Here is a 22,410-nt window from a genome sequence, read left to right on the forward strand (position 1 = left end):
GTGACAGCAGAGCAGAAATTACTGAGTTAATCCCTGGGAGCCTGTACAACTTCACAGTATTTGCTGTAGCAGCTGATAACGAGACAGAAGGAGAAAGAAGGTCCACAGGCCTGTATACAAGTGAGTCACAGTTTCTTGCATTGCTGTTGCTGGTGGTCTGTGCTTCACTGTGCAGCACAAGGTTCTTCCCACCTGCCTGTGGCCTGAAATTTAATAGTGTTGCAGGCAGAGGTGCTTGCTTTGCCTGCCTATAGTCAAGAGATACTTGTGTGAAAGAGATGGAGCCTTCTTTGAAAAACCAGAGTAAAATAAACAGCTCAAAAACAATAATTGCTGAAGTTGGTTACCAAAGCCTGTGACACAATGAACTCTTCCCAAGAACTTCCTCTCTGGCCTGGGATTTTTGTGGGTGCATCTGTTGCCTTCACTTCATGGAGGATCAGGGCCTCAGAAGATTCTTTTAAAGGGCTCCCATATAGAGATACTGTGATATGGGGCCCTGTGGCTGGAGCAGAATGAACTTTAAGTAACAGCGGCTCAGGAATGCATTCATGGCATGATCTAGGCAAGCTGCTCCTTTGCCACCCTTCGTCACCTCTGTTTCTCGTTCAGTGATATTTGAAATTCCTTACCTTTTGCTGGACATAGATAGACCATAGTCTCCTTTCTCCAGTCCTCCAGTCCAGAGATACAACTTTTTATGTCTCCTGACTAACATCTCTGAATTTCTGAGCAAAATCCTGGGAGCTCTGGCATTGTAATGATGTGTTCTGCTTTAGAGTGTCAAAAGGAGATGAATTCCACTCCAAGTTACATTTCATCAATTCTGTCTTAGCTGCCCATAGGATGCTCCTGCACTCCAGATGGTTGTGGCTGGGACTGGGGGTCTGTCCAACCCCCAGCTCTGCTGCCAGCTATCCTGGATAGGGGTCCCAGAAGGAGTGGCTGTGCAGGGAGTCTTGGGCAGCTTCCAGCCAAGGGAAACCCTTTGGAGCGTGGCCTGAGGCTTCACGAGATCAGCTCTTTTAGAAGTGATTTCTGCTCTGTGATCAGCTCAGATCAGCCCAGCTCTGCTCATGGGTTACCCCAGCTGTAGATGAGAGATGGGAGGCTGTGTAGTATTCCACAGGGTCCTTTACTGGACGCTTCATTGAAGGGAGCCAGCAATGATCTTCCACTGAACTGGGTAAAAGCTGGGGTTTTGGTAGGGAGGGGGAGAATTAGGAAAGGGATAAATAGTCTGAGACTGGGATAAAATGACCAGTAGTTAACAGGGAGATAACATGGGGTCCCAAAGCAGGAAGGGGTCCGCAGCTTAGTCACCATGACTAAGTAGTTTTGTCTTATATTAGGGGACAGATCTCCAGGGAGGGAGCCTGTCAGAGGACTGGGCTTCCTCCACACTGTACCATGAGTGGTGTGAGGGAAGTGCAGCCCTGGTGTGGCTGTGTTTCTTGTTTCCATGTCTGTGAGCAGCTGTTCTTGCAGGTTAACGAGTTGTTGCTTTGCCTTTCACAGGGCCCAGCCCGGTTGTTGATCTCAAGGCAGAATTCATTGGTGTGACTTCTGTGGTCTTAAAATGGGTGGTGGATGACAGCGCTTCCAACTCCTACACATACAGGATAGAGGCTGTAAATGATACATTTGTGAAGAACTGGACATCCAGTGACAGCAGAGCGGAAATTACTGAGTTAATCCCTGGGAGCCTGTACAACTTCACAGTATTTGCTGTAGCAGCTGATAACGAGACAGAAGGAGAAGGAAGGTCCATAGACCTGTATACAAGTGAGTCACAGTTTCTTGCATTGTTGTTGCTGGTGGTCTGTGCTTTGCTGTGCAGCATAGAGCTCTGCCCACCTGCCCAGGGTTTGAAATACAATATTGTGTTAGGCAGAAGTGCTGTACACAGCCTTCCTGGAGTCAGCAATGGTAATGTGTTGAAAGGGGGATCTGAAATAGGGGATTTTCTTGACCTCTATTTCTCCTGGGTGAGGCTTTCAGTTCTTACTTGGGAGGCCTTCCACAGAGTGTGCATGGTGCCTGGGGAATTTCCCCCTTTGGAGGGCCCATGGATGCAGCTGGTCTTGGGCTGCACTGGATGGTGTGGCTGTCAGCCTTGCTGCTTTGCTCAGCCCATCAGCAGATAGGAGAAGGCTGAGTTACTCCTGCATTCCTCATGTTAGGCATTATGACGGTTTTCCTACTTGTTATCATGTCCTTTCCTTTGTTTTCTCCCATTTTGACTGAGGTGAAATAAATCTGGCCCAGAGCTCCCAAATGGGTTTTCCGAAGGGGCTCTAGGATGAACTTGGAGAGTTGCTGGTACTCTGAAAGTGCTGTTTGGCTACTCAAAATTGTCTGATTAAAAAAATGGAAGCATGGTTGTACCTTTGCTTTTTTTGTCTGTCACAAAATATTCCTGAGATTTTCTGTAGTCTCCTCATGACTTTCACAGAGCCCAGCTTTTTCTTCAATATTGGGGTGGAGTATGCTGGTCTGTGACATTTCCCATGGAACACTGATGATACTTCATCTAACTATTCCTACAGGATAGAGATTAAAAGTCGTGATTCCTCTAGAAACCAGGAGACATTGTCACCAGGTGTCAGAGGTGTTGTTCCAGAGTTTGTGTGTAATCTATAATTTCATGGTATTTGTAGGAGTAGGTGACAGTGTTACTGAAGAAAAATATTTATAAAATACAGTAGAAGTAAGTCCCAGTCACTCACATGTATTTTTACTAAATCTGTTTCTTCTGGTACACAATTGTGCTTCTACTTAGTTTCTTAAAATAATACCACTTCTAACAACAAAATAATTTAATACATGAGTCTATAACCCCTGTATATGAAAGTACCAAATACTTCCTTAGTAAGAGAGGATATAAATTTGATGCATGTTGTAATTGTAGATTTATAATTATTTTGGTCCTGAAGGCCAACTTTTACAAGGTGTTTAGAGGAACCTTTCTTCTCAGTGTTTCTGCTACATTACTTTTTAAGTATCTGCCTGTATCTGGTCATAAGGTTGCAGTTTTTATATCCTGTCCTAGAAGACTCTCACCCAAACTGACTTGTAGTTGCTGCTTTAAGAATGGCTACTTCTGTGCTCTTAATGCACAGAGATAAAATTAATTTTCTTATTTCCTGGCCACTTGGAGTTATACATACTTATAGAGGAATTCAGTGTCAGTCTACATACTGCTCTAAAAATGTTCTTAGAGTAATGTGTTCAGGGGTTGAACAGTATTTTGAAAATGTTGCTGATCTTGATACTCAGCCTAAATTTTCTCAGTAACCATGTCTGTAGAGGAGGTAAAGAACACAGAATCGATCTGTGTACTGTATTAAATAGTTGTCTTCCTCATAGGGTAGCAAGTCCTTGTGTAGGCAGTAGGTGCCATGTAGGCATCTTTTTAAAAGGGGAAGGGAATACTGAAGTTTTGCAAGCATTTATGTGCATAACATACAAATAGACAGCTTTTGCTGTTAATGGGCAAGGCTTGATTTCTTACATCTCCTTTTTCATTATTCTTTTTTTTTCTGTTGGCAGTAACTCTCTCAGTGAATTCATTTCGGTGTGAACCAGTGGCCAAGCAGCCTTTCCTAATGCTGAAGTGGAAATGTCCTTTTGGTAACAACTCTGGCTTCAGAATTAGTATATCTAATATAAATACTTCAGAGGAAGAATTGGCACCACGCTGCACAGTAGAAGGCTTTGAGCAATCCTTCCAAACAGCACATTTAAATTTTTTCAGTACCTACAATGTTACTATCATAACTCTTTCAAGTGGCTCTGAAAGCTCTCCAGTGGACAACTTGTGTCACACCAGCATTACTGGTAAGCACCAAGATCTGAGAATGAAAGATACTTGTAGGACACAAATATTAACTTCATTACTGCATAATACCAGACTTGGTATGCACTACCTTGTCAGCCTGCAGATTATGAATAAAACACTACATTAATTCATAATCTAATGTGATGCACAGTAAATATGCATTATGTGAGCAGTGTTGGTATCACAGTCTTTTCTTGTTTGGAAAACTTCTATCAGTGCTTAATGTACTAAAAAATTTTTTTGTTGATAGACCCACCTCCGCCAACCGAGGTTCCTTCAGTCAAGGTCGTCAGTCACAGCTCGTTGTCTGTTGAATTCTCTGATTTTGATCCACTGAATGGTCCATTAGAAGCCTATGCAATAATGATTACAACAGAAGATCAAAGTAAGATTCTTATGATATTATCGTGTAGCTGAAACAATTTACCAGATAGCATTATGTTTTACACTCTAAGCAGGTGTTAAACAGATAAAGAAAAAGCAGACTCAGAATTTTCAATCACTTTTCAGAAATCATGAGGCAAATACCTTGCTTGCTTGAAGTCAGGTCATGCCTTGTTTTCAAAAGGTGTCTGTTTTCACTCAGTCTTTTCCTACCTGACTAATCTTTGTACATAAATCTCATATGTATTGCCCTTCTGCTGTTGCCACCTTGATTTGCCAGTGATTCCCTTCCTCAAGATTGTTTAGTATTTTTTCATTCCTCACAGAATAATTTTCAGAGCAGCTAATAGAAACAGCTTTGGAATAGGGAATGTTTTTCCCCCTTCCTTCTTCAGCTGAAAGATGCCTGCAGTAAGGTCCTAACAGGAAAAGAGCTTTTTTCCTGATTTTACTCAAAACACTTTAACTAAGAGAGATGGGATGTGGGTGGAAGGCTTAAATATCATTGACAGCATTAATGGAAGTTAAATACCATAAAAAACTAGAGGGTGGCATATCAGACTGGTCTATTTAAAGCACCAGAACTGAGAAATGTCTCTGATAGGTGAATGTCTACTGATAAACCATTAAATTAGGGAACTTAGTTTTGCAGCATAGGTTCCACTTGAACGACTGTTCATTTTTGCCAGTGCACTGGGGGAATAAGGTGCCTGATGGAAACAGTTTTTACTAAGTGGGAGTTGACATTCATGCTTATCCTTTGTTACAACACTGGAAATTAATTTTGCAGAATTTTGGGTCTAGATCTTCCTTCAGCGGTTTTCCATGCAATATACATCCAAGAAATGCATGTTTGTGTGTGTATATTTGCAAATATATAATGCTACATCACATTAGTGCAGAAATTTCCTATTTTTCATGTGACTACTCATCTGCCCCAGAATTGCTGATTTGAATGCCAGTCTCTTGCATGCAGCTCTGCTGAAACTTCAGCCAGTCCTGGTTAGTCACAAGGAGATTTGGTGCGTTCTTCTGTGTGGTTTGGATTGGAAGGTATTCAAGGAGAACTTGTAGGATGTAACTGAGAGAAATAAGGGAGGAAGTTTGCCCACATTTGTAATGTAGAGTGAGTGCTTTGATGGGAGAAGAAGACAGCCTAACAGCCAAGCATCTCTTCAGCTGTTATTGTTGAAGTAGCACAAATATTCTTGAGATGTGTTTCTCTGTTCTAAACCAATCATGGTTACCTTTAGGATAGACATAGGAAACTTAATTCTTTTGTGTAAGGAATGGTGTCTAAAGCTGTTTAAAATGTTGTAGGGTGGTATTCAAAGCATCTACAAGGAGCTGTGGGTTTAACCAGGGATGTACATCCTGTTGGAATGGAAGCTAGGGACAAGACAGGACATATCTCAAGTAGTCTTGAACACCCCTTTCTAGGCAGCCGAGTTAATTGCAACCTCATCTGCTTTTAATGAGACCAGCTTAGTGCTTTAAAAGAGTTTTCTTGCACCCTGTTACTGCAGTTACAGCTGAGAAGAGCTTTGCTGCTAGGTGGTAGATCAACCATTGTCTGCATTGCTCTAGACAACTTCCCAGAGCTTTTCCACCTTTCAGAGCCTGCTGCAAGGCTGCTCCTTTTTAAAGGTGAATTCAGTACTATACCCACTTTTATTAAGACCTTTTAGCTTCATAGAGGCAGTCAGTAGAGAGCAAACTTCTCTCAAAAGAGTGAGATTCTTTGTCCTCCCTCAACACTGGGAAGATTTGTCAGTTGGCTTCCTCTTGAATTGTTGGGACAACTGGTAAGCTGACTTTGCTTATTACCTCTTATTATTACTTCATGTGCCTCAACTGTATAATTGCCTCAGGGTTCTAGGGTTCATCTGCTATAAGACCAGACACTGTAAAGTGATGCTTTTCTGCAAATGCTGTTGGTCACTGCTCACTGTGGTAGCCTGTTCTTAATCTTCTGAAGGGGAACTGTTCTGACCATTTGTTTGTCCGGTGCTTGTCTATGTCAAGGAAAGGCAGAAATTACCTCTTTCATCTCTTACAGTATAGGTTTGAGACTTCCTGTGGGATGGAACAAGGTAAGGACAAGTTCAGTGTCACCCTGAATTTGGGCCGATGCTGTTTGGGTAGCACAAATATTGATGGATTTTTTTTCTACACCATTTACGTTTTACTCTCTACATACAAGAACTGACAGAACACATATAGCTATAGCTGACTTGGCTGGTGAAGTCTGCTCATGAGGATGCCTGGTTCCAACACTTATGTACCTTTATTCAGAAGCTCCATTATACATGGTAGAAGTAAAACCAATAGCAAATTAAAACAAATAACAGTGGGGAGAAGTGGTGCAATAGATTGTGCTGCAGTAGAAGAGGTTTCTGAGATTATCTGTTGCTCTCAGCCTTTCATTTCAGGCAATACTTGCAGAGGAATGACAACTGCAGTTAATGTGACTATCTCAGCCACTGTACCAATTGATACAAAACCAGGGGATGAATTATATACATGTTCTTGTTTTTTCCTGAAGGTTCTGAGTCTTTGAAGTCTAAATTGAACAACACATACAAAGATTTCAAGAAGAAGAAGACAACTGCCTATGTTACGTATGTCATAAAAACAGAGCAGGCAGAATCACATTCTTCCCAATCTCAGAATGGTAAAAACATCATTAGTGTAGGCAAGGGAAACACAATGCATGGCTATGAAAATGGACCATTGATCCCTCTTCGTTCCTACAGGTATTTATTCAATCCACTCCTTTGTTAAGTTTTCTGCTGTTGAAATCTAGAAGATTATCTAATGGAAAGATTACAGATCTTGTTAAAGGCTTTTAAAACCCTGTAATGTACCTTTTGTCTTTTTTTTTATTCCTTCATTTTCAACAGGGCATGTGTTGCAGGTTTCACTAATATAACCTTTATGGCTGACGTGATTGAGGGGAAAGATAGCTATGTATCATTTTCACCCTGTTCTGAACCCGTTTTACTACCCCAGGATCCAGGTATAGTTAATGTCAAATATAGGATTGGTGGCTTGGCACATACGTGGCATGTGGAGATTCCTTAATTCTGGCAAGTTTCGTAATACTAAAACACCTGTTGGTTTCTTTGTGTGAACTGTTTCATTCTAGCTTTGCAGTGGCACTGCTCTATAAATTCATACCTTGCTAGTTCTGTGGGTGATCCCTTTTTTCCTTGTAAGATTCCACTGCAGGAGTAGCCAAAAGCCATGGCATGCTGCAAGGGATTGGATGACACAATGAGACTTTGGTATAGTATAACAAGTAGCAAATAGCAACTGATGGTCTCACAGTTCTGTAAAACTAGAAGCAGGTGTGTTGAAAGGCAGATACTGATCCTTTGATCCCAATTTTATATTAATTTAACATTCTCCAGTTATTATTTTAATGAGATTTCAGTAAACTTCAGTACTGCCAAAGGACAGTAAAGACAAGATTTTTTTAGTAGAGTGGAGCATGCTTGGTTAGTCACTTGTAAGATTCTGCTGTAGCATGTTGATTCAGCTAGAAGTTTTTTAAGAAGAAAATGAGTAATACTTTTTTTCTTTTATCAGGTGTTATTGCTGGAGTGGTTATTGGATGCCTCTTGGCTATCTTTGCTGTAGTTGCTATAGGGGGATTCATATTCTGGAGAAGGAGAAGGTAATGTGTATTTTTTGCTATATTGGTTGTGTTGACGAGCACCAGTGCTTCACTTTAGTCTTTCTCCTAAAAAGGGCTCTGTCTGTCATGATACATGGCTGTCAAGATGTTTTAAAATATATTGTATTAAAATGTTGTTTGTGTATTACAGGGTAGAGTTGAAGCATCAAACTACTTGTTTAATAACTTTAAGCCCATAGCTACAGACTAACGAGAAGAGCTAAACAAATTTTAATTCATAGACTGGAATTATAGAATCATAGAATGGCTTGGGTTGGAAAGGACCTTCAGGATCATCCAGTTCCAACCCCCTGCCATGGGCAGGGACACCTCCCACTGTCCCAAGTTGCTCAGAGCTTCACCCAGTCTGGCCTTGAACACTGCCAGGGATGGGGCTCCCACAGCTTCTCTTGGAAACCTCTTCCAGTGCCTCACCATTCATGAGTAGTGATGAAATAATTCAGTCACAAGTGAGCAAACATCTCAAATTATTGTGCTAAAAGTAATTTGGTATAATTGTACCTTAGATGGCTTGATCTTAAAATTATCCATCAGTCATTCTTTTTAATTGCTTGATGGCCTGTCACATGAAACTTATATTCTGGAATTTCCAGAAGCTGATGAGTTTGGTCTCTCAGTTTCCAATCTTGTTCAAATAATCTGGGATGTAAAAGTGCACAAAGGCTTTTTCCTACTTCTGACCATGTAATACACCCTTTCTGTGGAGTTAGCTGTAGAGCCCTTAGTCCAGTTTTCTTAGTTGCTCTGATTAACTGTTATTTTTACAATTGTGTCCAATAGCCATGTACAACCATGGGAGGAGCTTCCTCTAAAGATAGCAACATTTCTTTTCATTCAGCTACCACTGAATGACTGACACATCACTGAACACTTCCTGTAGAAGTTCTGGGATTAGCAGCAGCTCTCCTGAGATATCAGCTAGTGGTCAGATCCTTCTGGTGTACATCTTCCACCAATATATGTGCTTAGTGTCAAGGCTTTAGGTTCTGGTTCCTACAGAAAGAAGCAGTCCCATTACACAACATCACCAAAAAAAGGATGAAGTTTTTTTTTGAGTTGTTTTGTTTAATTTTTGGTGTAAAAGTTTCCCTCAGGAGTTTGGGGTTTTTTTTCACAGAATAAGATGCTTTAAAATAAATTGTTCTCAACAGGCACAGGAAATAGATAAAAAATGTAATGTAAATCCTGTTGAATTCTACTGTGACCCTATTGTGTTGTTTTCTTTCATCTCATAGGAAAGATAAAAGAAATACTGAGGTGTCTTTTTCTCCAATTAAGTAAGTCCATATCTTTTCTCATGGTATTTTCTGAGCTCAAGTGATATTTGCAAAACTTACTCAGAACTCAGATACTTGTTTTCTATGCAGTTTTATAGATAATTTTGAAGTATTAATTCCTCGTGGAACTGAAAGATGCCAGCATGCAGACTAAAAGTAATTATGTTGATTGTGAGTTCTAGAGCCACCACGGGGATCTGAGTGTTCACTTCACGATTGGCTATTAGACACACCAGTGTTCCACATGGTTTTGAAAAACCATGTTTTTCACAGGATGTGTGAATGATGAAGCACAGGCTTCATGCTCATTGAGGGAACAATCCAAATAGTTGATAAAAATGCAAAAAGGCAAAATACATTCTGTGGGCTGAATTTTTTTTATTTTTATTTTTTAAAATGACTACTTTATGCTGAGCCACTCATCCAGATAATGTTGTGATTGTAAAAACTGGCCATGGAGGGAGTAACCACAATGTATTGGAAGTCACAGGCACTGCAACTGAATCATGTTATTGGTTCTGGCACCAATCTTTGTGCTGGTAGAAAGCCATGGCTAGAACATCCCATGGAATCCCACCTCTGTAGACTTTGGTGGTTGGCATAAAATGCACCAGGGGTGGGGTTGATCCAGTGGGAGTAAGCAGCTGTCTGACACATTGTGTGATGTTCCTCTCCTGAAGGATACACTGTTCTCTCCTTGATTTAACAGAGCAGTTAAATGCTATGCTTGGTACCCTGTCCCCTGTAAACGCACCATTTTGTGGCTGCAACTAATTCTGCTTTCAGTCTTAGATTCACATAATGAAAAATACAACTGCATGTGTCTAATCAGCCTTTTTTCTCTTCCCCTCACCCTCTCCTGAAGAATCAAGAAGTAAGTAAAGCATACTTTCTAACACATTAACTGAATTAATTAATTGCTTATTTACCTAACACCAGTTGCTGACAAATGCCTTTTCTCATTTTAGATCAAAAATGATTAAAGTGGAGAACTTTGAGTCATACTTTAAGAAGCAGCAAGCTGACTCCAACTGTGGTTTTGCTGAAGAGTATGAGGTATGTGCCCTCAGTGGAGAGAGATCTTCATGACAAATATTTTTGGAAAGACAAATCATCTTTCCTATGGAGCATGCACAAGGCTTACTGAAGGAGAAGGGTCCTTTTATATAGAGATGATTAAGCTGTATGTGTAGCCTTCCCTTATGCAGCTCCAATTTAGTTGAAGTGCATGATAAATACTTCCTGCCCTCAATTATTATCTCTGACTGTGGGCTTGTAGCGTGGCCTGCTTGTCAGAGCTCTCACCAGAGAAATCTTTGCCCTAGTCATATGCAGTGTTAGCCTAGGGGACATTATATAATTTCTCTGCACTTCAGTTTTCTCATCATCAGTTGTTTGGGGGGTTTTTATACATATCAAGACATGTCTGTTGATAATCTCACTGATCTCTTTGGTACGTGGGTGTGATTTGCAAACCACACCTGTGAATAGCTCATTCAGAGAAACAGCAATTATGATTTGCTTACTGACCAGTAGAGTTTTTCTATGAAATGTTCTAAAGCCCAATTGTTGTAAGGAACAAAGGACAGGAAGGAATTGTCAGGGAGGATTCTGTGTTGTCATGTCGTCTGTTAAAAGAATCTCATTCTGTTTCTCATCCCCTCAAAGCCATTAATTGACTTTCTTCTTCATATTCTGTCTCTTTGTACTTCACAGGCTGGTGCTGCACCTTGCCTTCCTCTTAGATTTTGCTTCCTTCTGTTGTTTCACAGTGTGTTTGCTCCTCTCTCCCTCTGTGTGCAGAGCTTATGCAGTAGTTCCCTGCCTTGGGGATGGAAGGAGCTGGCATTGATACCAATGTCTGTTTCCACAAAACTGTTTCCAGGCTTTTAAAGTCCATCTGTGGGTTTTAAACATGCTGCTATTCCTACATTCTGTATTAATCCCTTCTCTAAAAGATTTTCTCACTCCGTAATAAGATGATTTTTATTGACATTTATCCTGGTTTAACATCACTACTTTTACAGCACAGGACACAAGTGTTTGGACTATTTTCTGTGTTTCATGTTTCTGTATGATTGCTAAATCGGGACCAGGTGCTCATGAATCCTCCTTTTGTTGTAGGAGCTCAAGTCTGCTGGTGTTCATCAGCCCAAATTTGCTGCTGAACTTCCTGAGAACAGGGGAAAAAATAGATACAACAATGTCTTACCATGTGAGTTACTCTCTTTGGGTTTGCATCTTCTACTGTTTGAGTTTTTAAATGAAAACGATTGGGTTTTGCTAAACTGGCTTTAATAGTACTTAGAGGTTTCAAATATCATTTTCCAGATGAATGAATTTGGGCTGCTGTCCCAAAGTTGCTGTATAAGCAAACCTGAAAGAGCCTTTCCTCAAGGATATTTCTTCAGAAAGCTTCTTTAAAGAACTTTCCCTTAACTAAATAACCTTAATTTCTCATTTGTGAGAAATTTCAATCCAGGTTGAAAACACAAGAGGATAACAGTTGACCACAGACAAATGAACGTTCAGAGCTATGAGAAATACTAAGACCCTGCTGGCCAGCTTTGCAGATGAAGTAAGAGTTTAAGACCTGTCAAGCTGCCTGTGGGCATCCCAATCTAGCAGAGTGTCAGAAGTAATTGAAAAGTGAACAGCGACAGGTACTTACAGATGCTTTGGAGGAAAAAGATCAGCTGCCATGGCAGCAGGAGACACATCACTTTCTTTATATCCCGTAATTAAAATGCCAGTAAATTTTGTGTTGGATTGAAAATATATAAATAGGCAAAACCATAACATGTGTAAAACCAAAATAATCTGTGGTTTTCGAGTGCTTATCCTGGCCACTCCTTTTTCTGGAGGCTACTGCTTTTTTTGACTCCTGAGTTATATTCTTATCCTTAAAATGCAGATTGTTCTAGAGCACCTTTTATTTAGAAACCATGCATTAGATATTGCATCAATATTTTGCTGAACATTTCCAGTTCTAAAATTCATAATTGTCTTTTCATTTTTTATTTCTGCAGATGATATTTCTCGTGTTAAACTTTCAAATCAAAGCTCTGGAACTGGTGATTATATTAATGCAAACTATATGCCTGTAAGTTGCTTTATTAGCTGAAATTAAATATAATGTGCATTTTTCTGATTTAGGCATAATGATGTTTAAAGTCAGCTTTTATTTCTCACAGATGTGTGTGTATATATATTTATTTTGTTTTTTTCTTCTTAGGGCTATAACTCAAAGAAAGCATTTATTGCTGCACAGGGTCCATTACCCAATACTATAGAAGACTTCTGGCAAATGATTTGGGAAAAGAATATCTACTCTATTGTTATGTTGACAAAATGTGTGGAACAAGCCCGGGTATGTTGCTATCAGTACTGAATTGTCTCTTGAAGGCAGATGCATCTCTTCTAATTTTTTTGTTACCTTAGTGGTTTGAAGATTGGCCATTTCCTAATTACAACCATCCTCTAGGTGGAAGACTAGTTTCTAAATTAAAAAAAATACAATTTTTTAATTTTTTTTTTTAAGCTTTTTTCTATTTTTGTCTGCTAGCTACCAGAATAGATTGTCTCAGGAGGGTCGTGGAATGACTGTTTTTAAGGGTGCATTCTTCTCTCTAAAGAATGATTATGGTAGATCTTCTCTTGCCCTGGAATAGCCCTTGAGAACAGTGATGTGCTTTCTAGCCCTGCTTCAGGTGGTGTGTTATTTAAAAGTTAGTTGTTTCATTGCTGTGTGTGATATTTCTAATTTTGTAACACTTCTTAGACAAAATGTGAGCAGTACTGGCCAGACAAACAACCCAAGAGCTATGGTGACGTTGTTGTGACAATGGTCTCAGAAGTTGTCCTTCCAGAATGGACAATAAGGGACTTCACTGTAGAAAAGGTGAGGACTGCCTTGATTGTTGGTTGTTGGTGTGTAAATAACCGTGTGCTTATGCAGATGCCTGTATTATTTTCTGGGCTGAACTATTAGCTCCATCAGCGAACACAATGCAGTAGATTGAGTGAAGTGAGCTTGGAGTAAAGTAAAAGTCCAAGGAAATTATCTCAAATTAGTCTGTACCTCAGCAGGAGGAGGAGGGAACCTGGAATATCGTTGGTCAAATTGCTGCACAGTTTGTAGCAGGCATCTTTGATGAAGCTGAGCTTGGCCTAGTACATGTGTCAGGAAGTCGAACTGTTAGTCCTCTGAAGCCAGTTTTCATTGTCCTTTTTTTTGTTCTTCTTTATGTCTACTATTCCTGCAGTCCAACACCCCCGAGAGCCACACAGTGCGCCAGTTCCATTTCACCTCCTGGCCGGATCACGGAGTGCCAGAGACAACAGACCTTCTCATCAACTTCAGGCACCTTGTTCATGAGTACAACAGCCAGAATCCAATGGACTCTCCTACTCTGGTGCACTGCAGGTAGAAAGAGGGTGTTTCTGTTAGACACACTTTGGTCTTGTGTTTTTTTTTTTTACAGTAAATTCTATTTCAGTGGGATTAAAGCCAAAGTAAGTCTCTCTCTCTATGTAAAGACATGGGCTATTTGCCTTGCCTAAGTAAAACCTTTGGTGCTTCTGAAAGTAGCAGTGCTGTGTAGGTAGTGATACCAAATGTCATAAGAACAGAGCATCTCTCCTAGCCTGGAAAACTGAGCTGGAAAAGATGTCCTTTCAAGAGCTTCTATCTATACTCCTTTGCACTTGCAAGGCTGAGAAGCCCCTCTTGGTGGTGATAAGAGCCACCCCTCTGTGCTGCCAAGACCTGTGCCACTGAAATAGTAGGAGGCATCACCCTGGCTTCCCTGGCTTTTTATCAGGCTAGCAGTGAGCAGGTGGTTGAGAGGAAGCACAAACAGCCTGTCTGTGTCATTGCAGCGCTGGTGTCGGGAGGACGGGGACGTTCATCGCCATCGACCGCCTGATCCAGCAGATGGAGATGGAGAACACGGTGGATGTGTATGGGGTGGTGTACGACCTCCGCATGCACCGACCCCTCATGGTGCAGACTGAGGTGAGGCTCTCTCCCATCCTGCTGCACGTTTCTCAGCTGTGCATAATCGTCCATGTGTAGCTCTGAATTACAGGACAATAAGATATTAGGGAGTTACAATTGCTCTTCATTTACCCTCCCTCCCTCCTTCCTGCCTCATCTCTTCCCCACAAAAGTGGTTGCAGCCAGCGACAACAGTACATCCAAGCAATGTCTTTACAGAGCATTTATGAGACTGGCATTTGGAGCTGGAAGGAATCGAATCCTGAAGCAGATATTTTTGCAGACCAGTTTTACCCATGTGGGTTTTAGCTGTGAGCCAGAATTATCTGGAGTCAAGTAGTTTTGGTGTGCATCTTTGCTTTTGTGTTCTGCAGGAATACAAGTATTCCTACAGAAATTACCACCTTGATACAGAAAGGTGTATGGACTAACTCAAGCTGATTTGAAAAAGACTGTAATCATGAAAGTCTTTTAGGATAGCATTAGGCATGACTGATTCTAGTTCTAGACAGCAAGACTTCATACTGGTTTTTTTATTGGGGGTGTTGATCAGATCATGATCTTTGCAGCTCTGTTTTCTATAAACTATACATATAAGTTCTAAAACAAGCACTGTGGTAGTGAAATGCCCAAACCTATATTCAGAAGCAGACTTACTTCCAAAATCAGGTATTTTTCAGAAATGTATTTCCTTCTCTCTTTCTCTCATCAGGACCAGTACGTCTTCCTAAACCAGTGTGTCATGGATATCATTAAATCCCAGAGAGAGAGGAAAACTGACCTTATCTACCAGAACGTGACAGCAATGGCAATCTATGAAAACTTCACACCTGGGCCAGCCTTTGGGAAGGCCAATGGCTACCATGCATAGTCCAGAAGGAGCCCAGTGCCTCCAGGAGGCGTTACCTGCCCTCAGCAAAGGAAGGTGTCCAACTCGTGTTTTCTGGGATTGTGTGCAGTGTCTCATGTCTGGCTCCTCCAGTTCTGTCTGCATTCAGAGGTGTGATCTACAGGAGGAGAAACACAATGCTCGCAGGAGTTGCAGACTGATGTTAAACAAAACCCAAACAACAGAACCCAAGTGAAACTTTTTTAAGTTAACAGAGGAATCTTTTTTTTTTCTTGGGAATTTAACAGTACTGATAGGTGAAATAGCATTTGCAGTATGAACAGTGAACTAGGATTTAAATATTAAAATAATAACACAAGCTTTTTATTGCAATTTTATATGATTTAATTTACAGACACCAGGCTGGTGGGCTGTTTTGATATATTTAATTATAAGTTTCAGGAAGATATTTTGTCTACTGTATCTGGTTACTTAGTTAATAGATATGTGCCTCTGTGATATATTTTTTTTCTGTCTTCCTTTTTATTTAAAAAAGGAGTACAAATGGCTCCTTCAAATGGACATTTATACTTGGAAATTGTGCCTTTTCTAGTTGCTACTCTAGAAAAAAAAAAACAGCAGAGATTTTATTTTTGTACTGAAACTCTTAATGAGAACACAGATTTTTTGAATAAGGCTTATGTCAAACTTAACTGTAGTTGCACTGTTGGCAGGACTCTCCAGAAGTTTGGAGGTGAGCTTTGTTTTTGCATTTCACCACAAATATCCCCTGCCTTAATGTTTCGGTGCCTCTGCCAGAGGAAGAGGAGTGTGGTCTGTCACTCCGAGCTTTAACTGTAGTTAAAAAGAGAGCAAATGAATCTGTGAATGTGTGTGTGGGGGTGTGGATGAAGGACAGAATAGCTCCTCCCTGTTCCTGGCTGATATTCCTGTTTTTATACAATTTATAATGATTTATTTAAAGGTGCAATATATGATTTACTGAATAATTCTCACTCTAATAGAGTTTTTCTCAGGTTGGTGTCTTTTTATCATTGTTGTTGTTTTTCCTCAAATATATAAATCTGTGAAAATGCTGAAACTAAGGTTCCAAGTGTTCGAGCACTCCCAAACGGATCAACTGGCTTTACTGTTTCTACCAAAAGACATTGCACAAAATTTCTGCTGTAAGGACAAATTTCTTGGTTGTTTTAGCCATTCAAAACTGAGACACATCATACCTGCCTGCATCTCACTTATCCAGTGTAATTGTTTCGTAATTATTTGCAATATACTGCTGCTTTTGTTTTGACTGGTCCTTTTAGGAACTGAAGAAACAAGCAGAAATCCCCTGTTGGCTGATTCCACAAGTCAAGGATCAGACTGGATTTATTTTGCTGGTACATAACTGTTAGACTTAGGAAGGCATTACCAATGAAGGACTTAGGTAGATTGGGGTGAGGGGAGGGTGTCTTATTTTGGTCTTTGGATCATTGCACTGGTTGCATTGCAGTTGAATATGAAGTTTATGAATAATGCTATAGAATAGCTATAAAGCAGGGAAAAAAATCTTGTGAAGGTTTAATAACCAGAGTCCCTGGAATTCTGCTGCTTTTTTGTTGTTGTTGTTTTGGGGGTCTGTCTTTGTTTTAGTAGAGTTGTCAGAAAAAGCTGAAGATGCTAGGAGTATATGTGGCTTTACAGTGGAACCTGGCAACCTCACAGGATCCAATGTCAGCTAAAGGAGAACGTAGGAATTCCTGTAACTTTACTGTAACAACTGTAACTTTACAAATATCCTGAGGAATTTTTCACAACCTGGTGTGAAACTGTGGTGTGCTGTGCGAGCAAAACTGGAGGACAAAGCACAGTGCACTTTTGGTTGTTAGGTTTTGGGGTTTGGTTTTGTTGATTATTTTTTGAGTTTTTGGCTTGCTGTTGTTTGTTTTTGCTTTTTTTTTTTGTAGCAGCCACTTGTGGGTTCTTGAATATAATTTTGTTTCTCTTTCTCTGGAAATACTTAAAAAAACCCTCATAATGAGGTTCATGATCCCGCCCAGCTCCATCCAAACTAGCAGCCCACAAAGTGGATCTCTCATTTGCATTCTTCCTAAGCTGCTGTCAGATGACAAAGATAAACCACTTGCACCAAACAGAACCATTCCAAAAGAACTGTGAGGGAGGAAAGTCTGCCCTTTACAGTCATGTTATTTTCTTTAACTCTCTTAATTACTGCACATCTGTGCAGAGCACAGAGCCAGTATTCTTTATTCCAGGTCTCCCAAGAACTTGCTGCCTTAGGGAGGCAAGTGCTCTTTTGCTTCAGAAGGCCCTTGTTTTATATAGCATAGAGGAGAGGGAGATGAGTCTTCCATGCTAGATGATGTTGTTTCTATTCTGTTGCAGCAGAACATCAGAAAATGAGCTAGGACAGTATGTGTTTCTGCCTAACCACTGCCCAGACCCTCTTACAGAAAACAAATGGATCTGTCCCATTATTTTGGTGTTGGAAGCAGACATCAAATTCTCTCGTGTACCATCATCTAAGGAGTATCCATTTTTTAAGAACTGTAAGCAGTTGTTTTTCCAAAGCTGATGCATTGCGAAAAGAGACTCAAGGATGAAATAAATGATCTCTTGATTCTCTGCATGGGTGGAAAAAGTTAGTAAGGTTTAAACTGTTGTAAACATAAAATTTGGCATAGTGTCAGTGTGAGTAAGTAGGACATTCCTTATAGGATGTCTCTTCAGGAAAAGGACTACAGGTAATGCTCCACCTTGTGGATATGTCTTGATCAAGATGACTTGAAATCCTGCAAATGTTTTCTCCCTGCCTTCTGATGTTCTCTGTGTTATAATTGCTGAGGTCTTTCTCTTTAGTCAGTGTTTTCTCTCACTGTTGCTTATTTAAAGCTGTCCACTGAAAGCTCCACTGTGTGACAACTGCATCTCTTGCATTTCTGTTTTACCCTTTCTTCCCATTTGGGACCTGCTTAAGAAGGGAAAAGTCTTTCAAATAAGTGACTGTTGAATATCTTGAAATGATGTACAAATTTTATTGTTTTCATATTTGTTGTACAGGAAATTTCAGTACATGTCTGTAATATTTTTAATGGTTTGATTTGTTCTTAAAAATATAAAAATAACAATTAAAAAGCATCATCCTAGAGCACTTCTGGTCTTATTTTTCTTTGTTGGGATTTTGTTTTGAATAAAATTAATTGGTAAATACCCATTTCATTTAGAAGGGCTTTAAAAATGGAAAGTGGGTTCCCATCCTCTGGGGTGGCACTTGAGTCAGTTGTGTACTGCAGTCACTGAGCTCCCTGGGATGTTGTTCATCTGTCATTCAAACTTCCCTTGCAGACCCTGTCTATGATGTTAAAGTGTCCTGGCAGTTGGTAGCTTCTCTAAATGAAGAGCTTGATATCAGGTAATGAAATGGGACCATCATCCAAGGTCCATCAAAGATTTCCATTTGCTGAAATAGCCTTGAGGGGGAGGACCAGTGTTTCTAAGACTTATTTTCTTCCAGAGAAACAAGTGATCACTTTTTCATCTTTTGAAGATATTGCGTTGTCTGGAGGTGGTCATAGAAGGGGATACAGAAATGTCTTTGTAATGTTACAGCTGGCTGCTGAATTACCTACCTGCCTGTAGATGCATAGAAAATTACCTCAGTTAAGTGCCTTTCTCCTAAAATTCTTAGCTGCCATTCTTGGCTGCCATCTGAATCACTCCCGAGGAGGATCACATGCCTGGAGGGTGATACTGGTGCTCAGCAGCTCTCCAGTTCATCACAGGGTGCTTACACTAAACTAAAATCTTGTGATTCTCTGTGGCAACTGCTGTGTTTTCTGGAACGACTGCACAGTGAGATGGGAAGAGCCAAGTGTGATTGTCTTGTCATTGTTCAGTGGGATCATGTGCCAGCCACGTGATGGTGGTCTTATCCTTGTGCTATTAGAACTTCAGGAAAGCCATGTTCTGGCTGTCATTTGGAGCCTTAGCCTGTTTGTGTAGTTGGAGCTGAACCTGAATATCTGGAAATCACATTCTGTACCTGGTCTTGTCATATGTTAGTTTTACTGCCTTGGAGATTAAAGAGACGAAGGTCAGAGAGGAGAGGATGTAGTGTTTCTGTCCTGTTCTTGGCTTCATAAATGGGATGTATTGATGCTGCCCTTGCATGCCCTTTCTGGCTGGGTGTTATCAGGCAGCAGATAAGAGTTTTGAGATGAACATGTGGGTGTTTTTGTGGATGAGGGTCAGAAATGTTGGTTTGGGAGGGAAAAACACCTGAAAACTTTGCACAGTGTGTTATTCTGAAGCAAAAAGCACAAGCCGAGGTCTTCTTAACAGCAGCTCCTGGGTGTTCTGGTAAAAACTAATTAAAAAATGCAGATGCAATCACTATGGTCAAGGGCTGGAATGAGGGGCAAGTGAAGATCAACAGTTTACTTGCTTCTGAGGTGGACAGGTACAGTGTTCTCCACTTCCTGTGCTCACCAGAGAAGTTACTGTACTTCCTTTCTTCTTTTACTGTGGCACTGCTTCAGGGAGTCCCTTTCAGCTCTTCACGTAAGAGCTTGTGCTGTTGAAAAACCTCTGCCTGCAAACAGGCAGCATTTTCAGCACTTTGAAGAAGTGTTTTTGATGTTGGTACGAAACAGTGCCTCTCTCCAGGCTTATGTTTCATTCCATGTTCATTACCCTTGGACTCAGCAAACCTCTTGCCTGTGCCAGCCTTCTGCCTGTGAGGGAGAAGCAGCAGAAATGAAGCAGAAAACCTGAGCTGGAAGCAGCAAGAGGAGCTGCATCCTTCTGGTATTGTTGGCTGAAGGGTAGGAGCTGTTAGTACATCTCATGTTGGGGAGAAACTGGGAGCCCTTCTCAAGCTATTTCTAAGATCTGAAGAAAAAGATTATGAATCCAGGCCTGTTCTTCTCAGTCCCTGTTACTTAGCAGAACCCCATTTATTCATTCAAGTTGCTTTCCCTGAGTTTATTTCATTTTAAATAATATACATAATTTCCTGACAGCCAGAAGCAAAACTAGCAAATTGTCCCCTTTCACTAAGAGTCCAGTTTGATCCTGAGTTACTTGAATTCACATTTTATCTCCAGCTTTCCAAGTAATCAGAGAAAAGCCAGATTGTTTGGAGCAATGTTCTAAGTGTAGGGCTGGTGTCTCATGGACATTCCTGGTATATTAATAATGCTGACAAGATTTCTAGGGACGCACAAGAGTGGTGTCCTCAGTGTGTGAGGGATAGAGCGCTCTTCACACACGGTGCCAGGCTGTTGCCCTTGTTTCACCACAGGGCAGGATTGTCAGGAAATCATGGGTCCTCTCTAAGGGAGACTAGACTTGTTTTATTTTTTTTGTCTGGCAGATTTTTGATGTGGTGCTTCCAGAGTCAGGAATATGCTATCAGCAGGAAAATGGGCTTTTTGATAATGGTCTAACATCAGCTCTGATTAAGGTATGTATCTACCTAAAAGGTGATTGTTGTCACTCCAGAAGGGAAATATCCTGTTCATTTCTGGTTTAAGCCTCCAGATGGCACATGATACCATTGGTCTTTCCATGGAAAGCTTTCCCTGCCAGGCTGCTCCTTTTTCACTTCCTTCCCAGATTCTGATAACCTCCTTCCACTCCTTATGCTGTTTACACTACCTTGCCCTGGCCCATGTCATTCGATAAGCCCAGGCCTGTGTATGGCCATCTGCCTGCTCCACAGGGATATGTAGAGTGTTGTACACCTGATTGTGACTTTTTTCAGGAAATCCTAAGCTCAGCAATAGCCTGATAATACCAAATAATCCTTTGCTACCTCAAGAAGTGCTCTCACTCTCCACTGTTGCTGATCCCTAAGTGTTCTGATGGTGTGTGTATTCCAAGGTGTAAGAGCTCTGACTGGGACCAGCCTGCAGCTGGTTATTCAGCATTACCAGCTGTGTGCTCGTTTCCCAGCTTATCAGTCTGCTCCACAGCTGTTCCCAGCAATAACAGATTTATGAGATTGCTGAACATAGTGCAGGTACATCAATAAAGACACCGAACAATGATGTGCTTGCTCGTACTACTCAATATGAGTAACAGTTAAAAGGTTGTTCCATTTAATGGATTTGTTTGTGTGTGTGTGTGTGTGTGTGTAAAACACTAAAGATGACTTTTCCCTGCTTTTTTTTTTTTTTACACAGGTCCTTGGGGAGATCTTAAATGTAGATTTTAAAGCATCTAGCAACATCTGCTGAGTTACTTTGGCTTCCTCTGTCTCCCATTTGAAATACAATGAGATTTCAATACAAAGTTCTAGTGATAGATACGTTATTTTACAGACAAGGCAATAATGGAGATGAGTGTGTGAGAGGTCTAAATCTTCTGGAAGATCTACCTGCAACTGGCCAGCTGTTTACAAATCCTTCAGCCTTTGAGCAAGGAATAAATCAAACCTGGAAATAACATTTCACTTCAGAACGTCCCATGCTCTTGTATCAGTTGTGGAAGATTTGCTCTGAGAAGAATTTGGCTGAGCTGAACAGCTCTCAGATGCTGCCTCCTGGTCTGAGTGATGCTCCTAGTGCTGATGGTCACAGGCCAGGTTGTCGCATCCTGGATAAAGCTGAGCGCTGGAGGCCACTTAACAAAACAGAGAGAAAAATTTGTGACCAATGTGGATCAGTCAGACCTTTAAACTAACATTGTAATTTAATTATAAACCAGGTCTAAAGCTACTGAATCAGTTTTTCTCTGCATGAAGATCTCCTAAAATGTGACTGAGATACCAGAAATTACATTTCATAGTGTTTGCTGCAATCAATATTTTCTTGTGTCAAGCTCACTGGCATCACATTAGTACCAGTCATGTTATTTCTGTTAAGACACTTGATGTTGCCATTTGTTATTTTGAAATTTAGTTTTTTTTCTCATTTTAGAAAATGCTGCCTTGAAAAAATGCCACTAAAAAAAAAGATTTGAACAGTTCCACCCGAAATAAAAATGTTTGGCAATTTATTTCTGTTTTATGTATTCATTTAATAAATATAAAAATATTTATTTATGGTAATATTTTATTTATTTTTTTTTACCATTTATTTATTTGTACCATTTGGACATACTTTTAAAGCAATTGAAGGTAAAGATGAACATGACTGTTTCAATCAGGATTTAGGAAAATATTTCATGTTTTTTTTCTAAAATGTGTTTTTCAGAGAAAGGGACTGAAATACTGAGAAATCCAAAGAAAGCTCTAGCTCCTGTCACATGTGGAACATGACCTTATCTCTCCTCCCCTATTCTTGCAAGTCAGACAAGAGAGGGAATGTAGGCATACACAGAGCAGGCAGCTTGCATAAGACCTTGGTAAACCAAACT

At 40.4% G+C, this 22,410-nt stretch overlaps 1 protein-coding gene across 1 annotated transcript in view; it reads left to right on the top strand.

Annotated features, from left to right (window-relative positions):
* PTPRJ (protein tyrosine phosphatase receptor type J) overlaps positions 1 to 22,050 on the top strand; it is a 30,611-nt gene extending 8,561 nt beyond the window's left edge. The window contains exons 5-22 of the mRNA XM_033514966.1: positions 1 to 120; positions 1,519 to 1,785; positions 3,553 to 3,840; positions 4,092 to 4,226; positions 6,771 to 6,981; positions 7,129 to 7,244; positions 7,817 to 7,904; positions 9,161 to 9,202; positions 10,068 to 10,076; positions 10,171 to 10,258; positions 11,327 to 11,417; positions 12,232 to 12,305; positions 12,438 to 12,572; positions 12,984 to 13,103; positions 13,468 to 13,628; positions 14,084 to 14,219; positions 14,914 to 20,515; positions 21,237 to 22,050. Of these exons, the coding sequence (XP_033370857.1) occupies positions 1 to 120; positions 1,519 to 1,785; positions 3,553 to 3,840; positions 4,092 to 4,226; positions 6,771 to 6,981; positions 7,129 to 7,244; positions 7,817 to 7,904; positions 9,161 to 9,202; positions 10,068 to 10,076; positions 10,171 to 10,258; positions 11,327 to 11,417; positions 12,232 to 12,305; positions 12,438 to 12,572; positions 12,984 to 13,103; positions 13,468 to 13,628; positions 14,084 to 14,219; positions 14,914 to 15,072 (2,240 nt within the window). The 3' untranslated portion in view covers positions 15,073 to 20,515; positions 21,237 to 22,050. The remainder of the gene's footprint in view (positions 121 to 1,518; positions 1,786 to 3,552; positions 3,841 to 4,091; positions 4,227 to 6,770; positions 6,982 to 7,128; positions 7,245 to 7,816; positions 7,905 to 9,160; positions 9,203 to 10,067; positions 10,077 to 10,170; positions 10,259 to 11,326; positions 11,418 to 12,231; positions 12,306 to 12,437; positions 12,573 to 12,983; positions 13,104 to 13,467; positions 13,629 to 14,083; positions 14,220 to 14,913; positions 20,516 to 21,236) is intronic.
* The last annotated feature ends 360 nt before the right edge of the window (positions 22,051 to 22,410 follow it).

This window comes from Parus major, chromosome 5, assembly GCF_001522545.3.
Source record: "Parus major isolate Abel chromosome 5, Parus_major1.1, whole genome shotgun sequence".
In the NCBI taxonomy this organism is placed as follows: Eukaryota; Metazoa; Chordata; class Aves; order Passeriformes; family Paridae; genus Parus; species Parus major.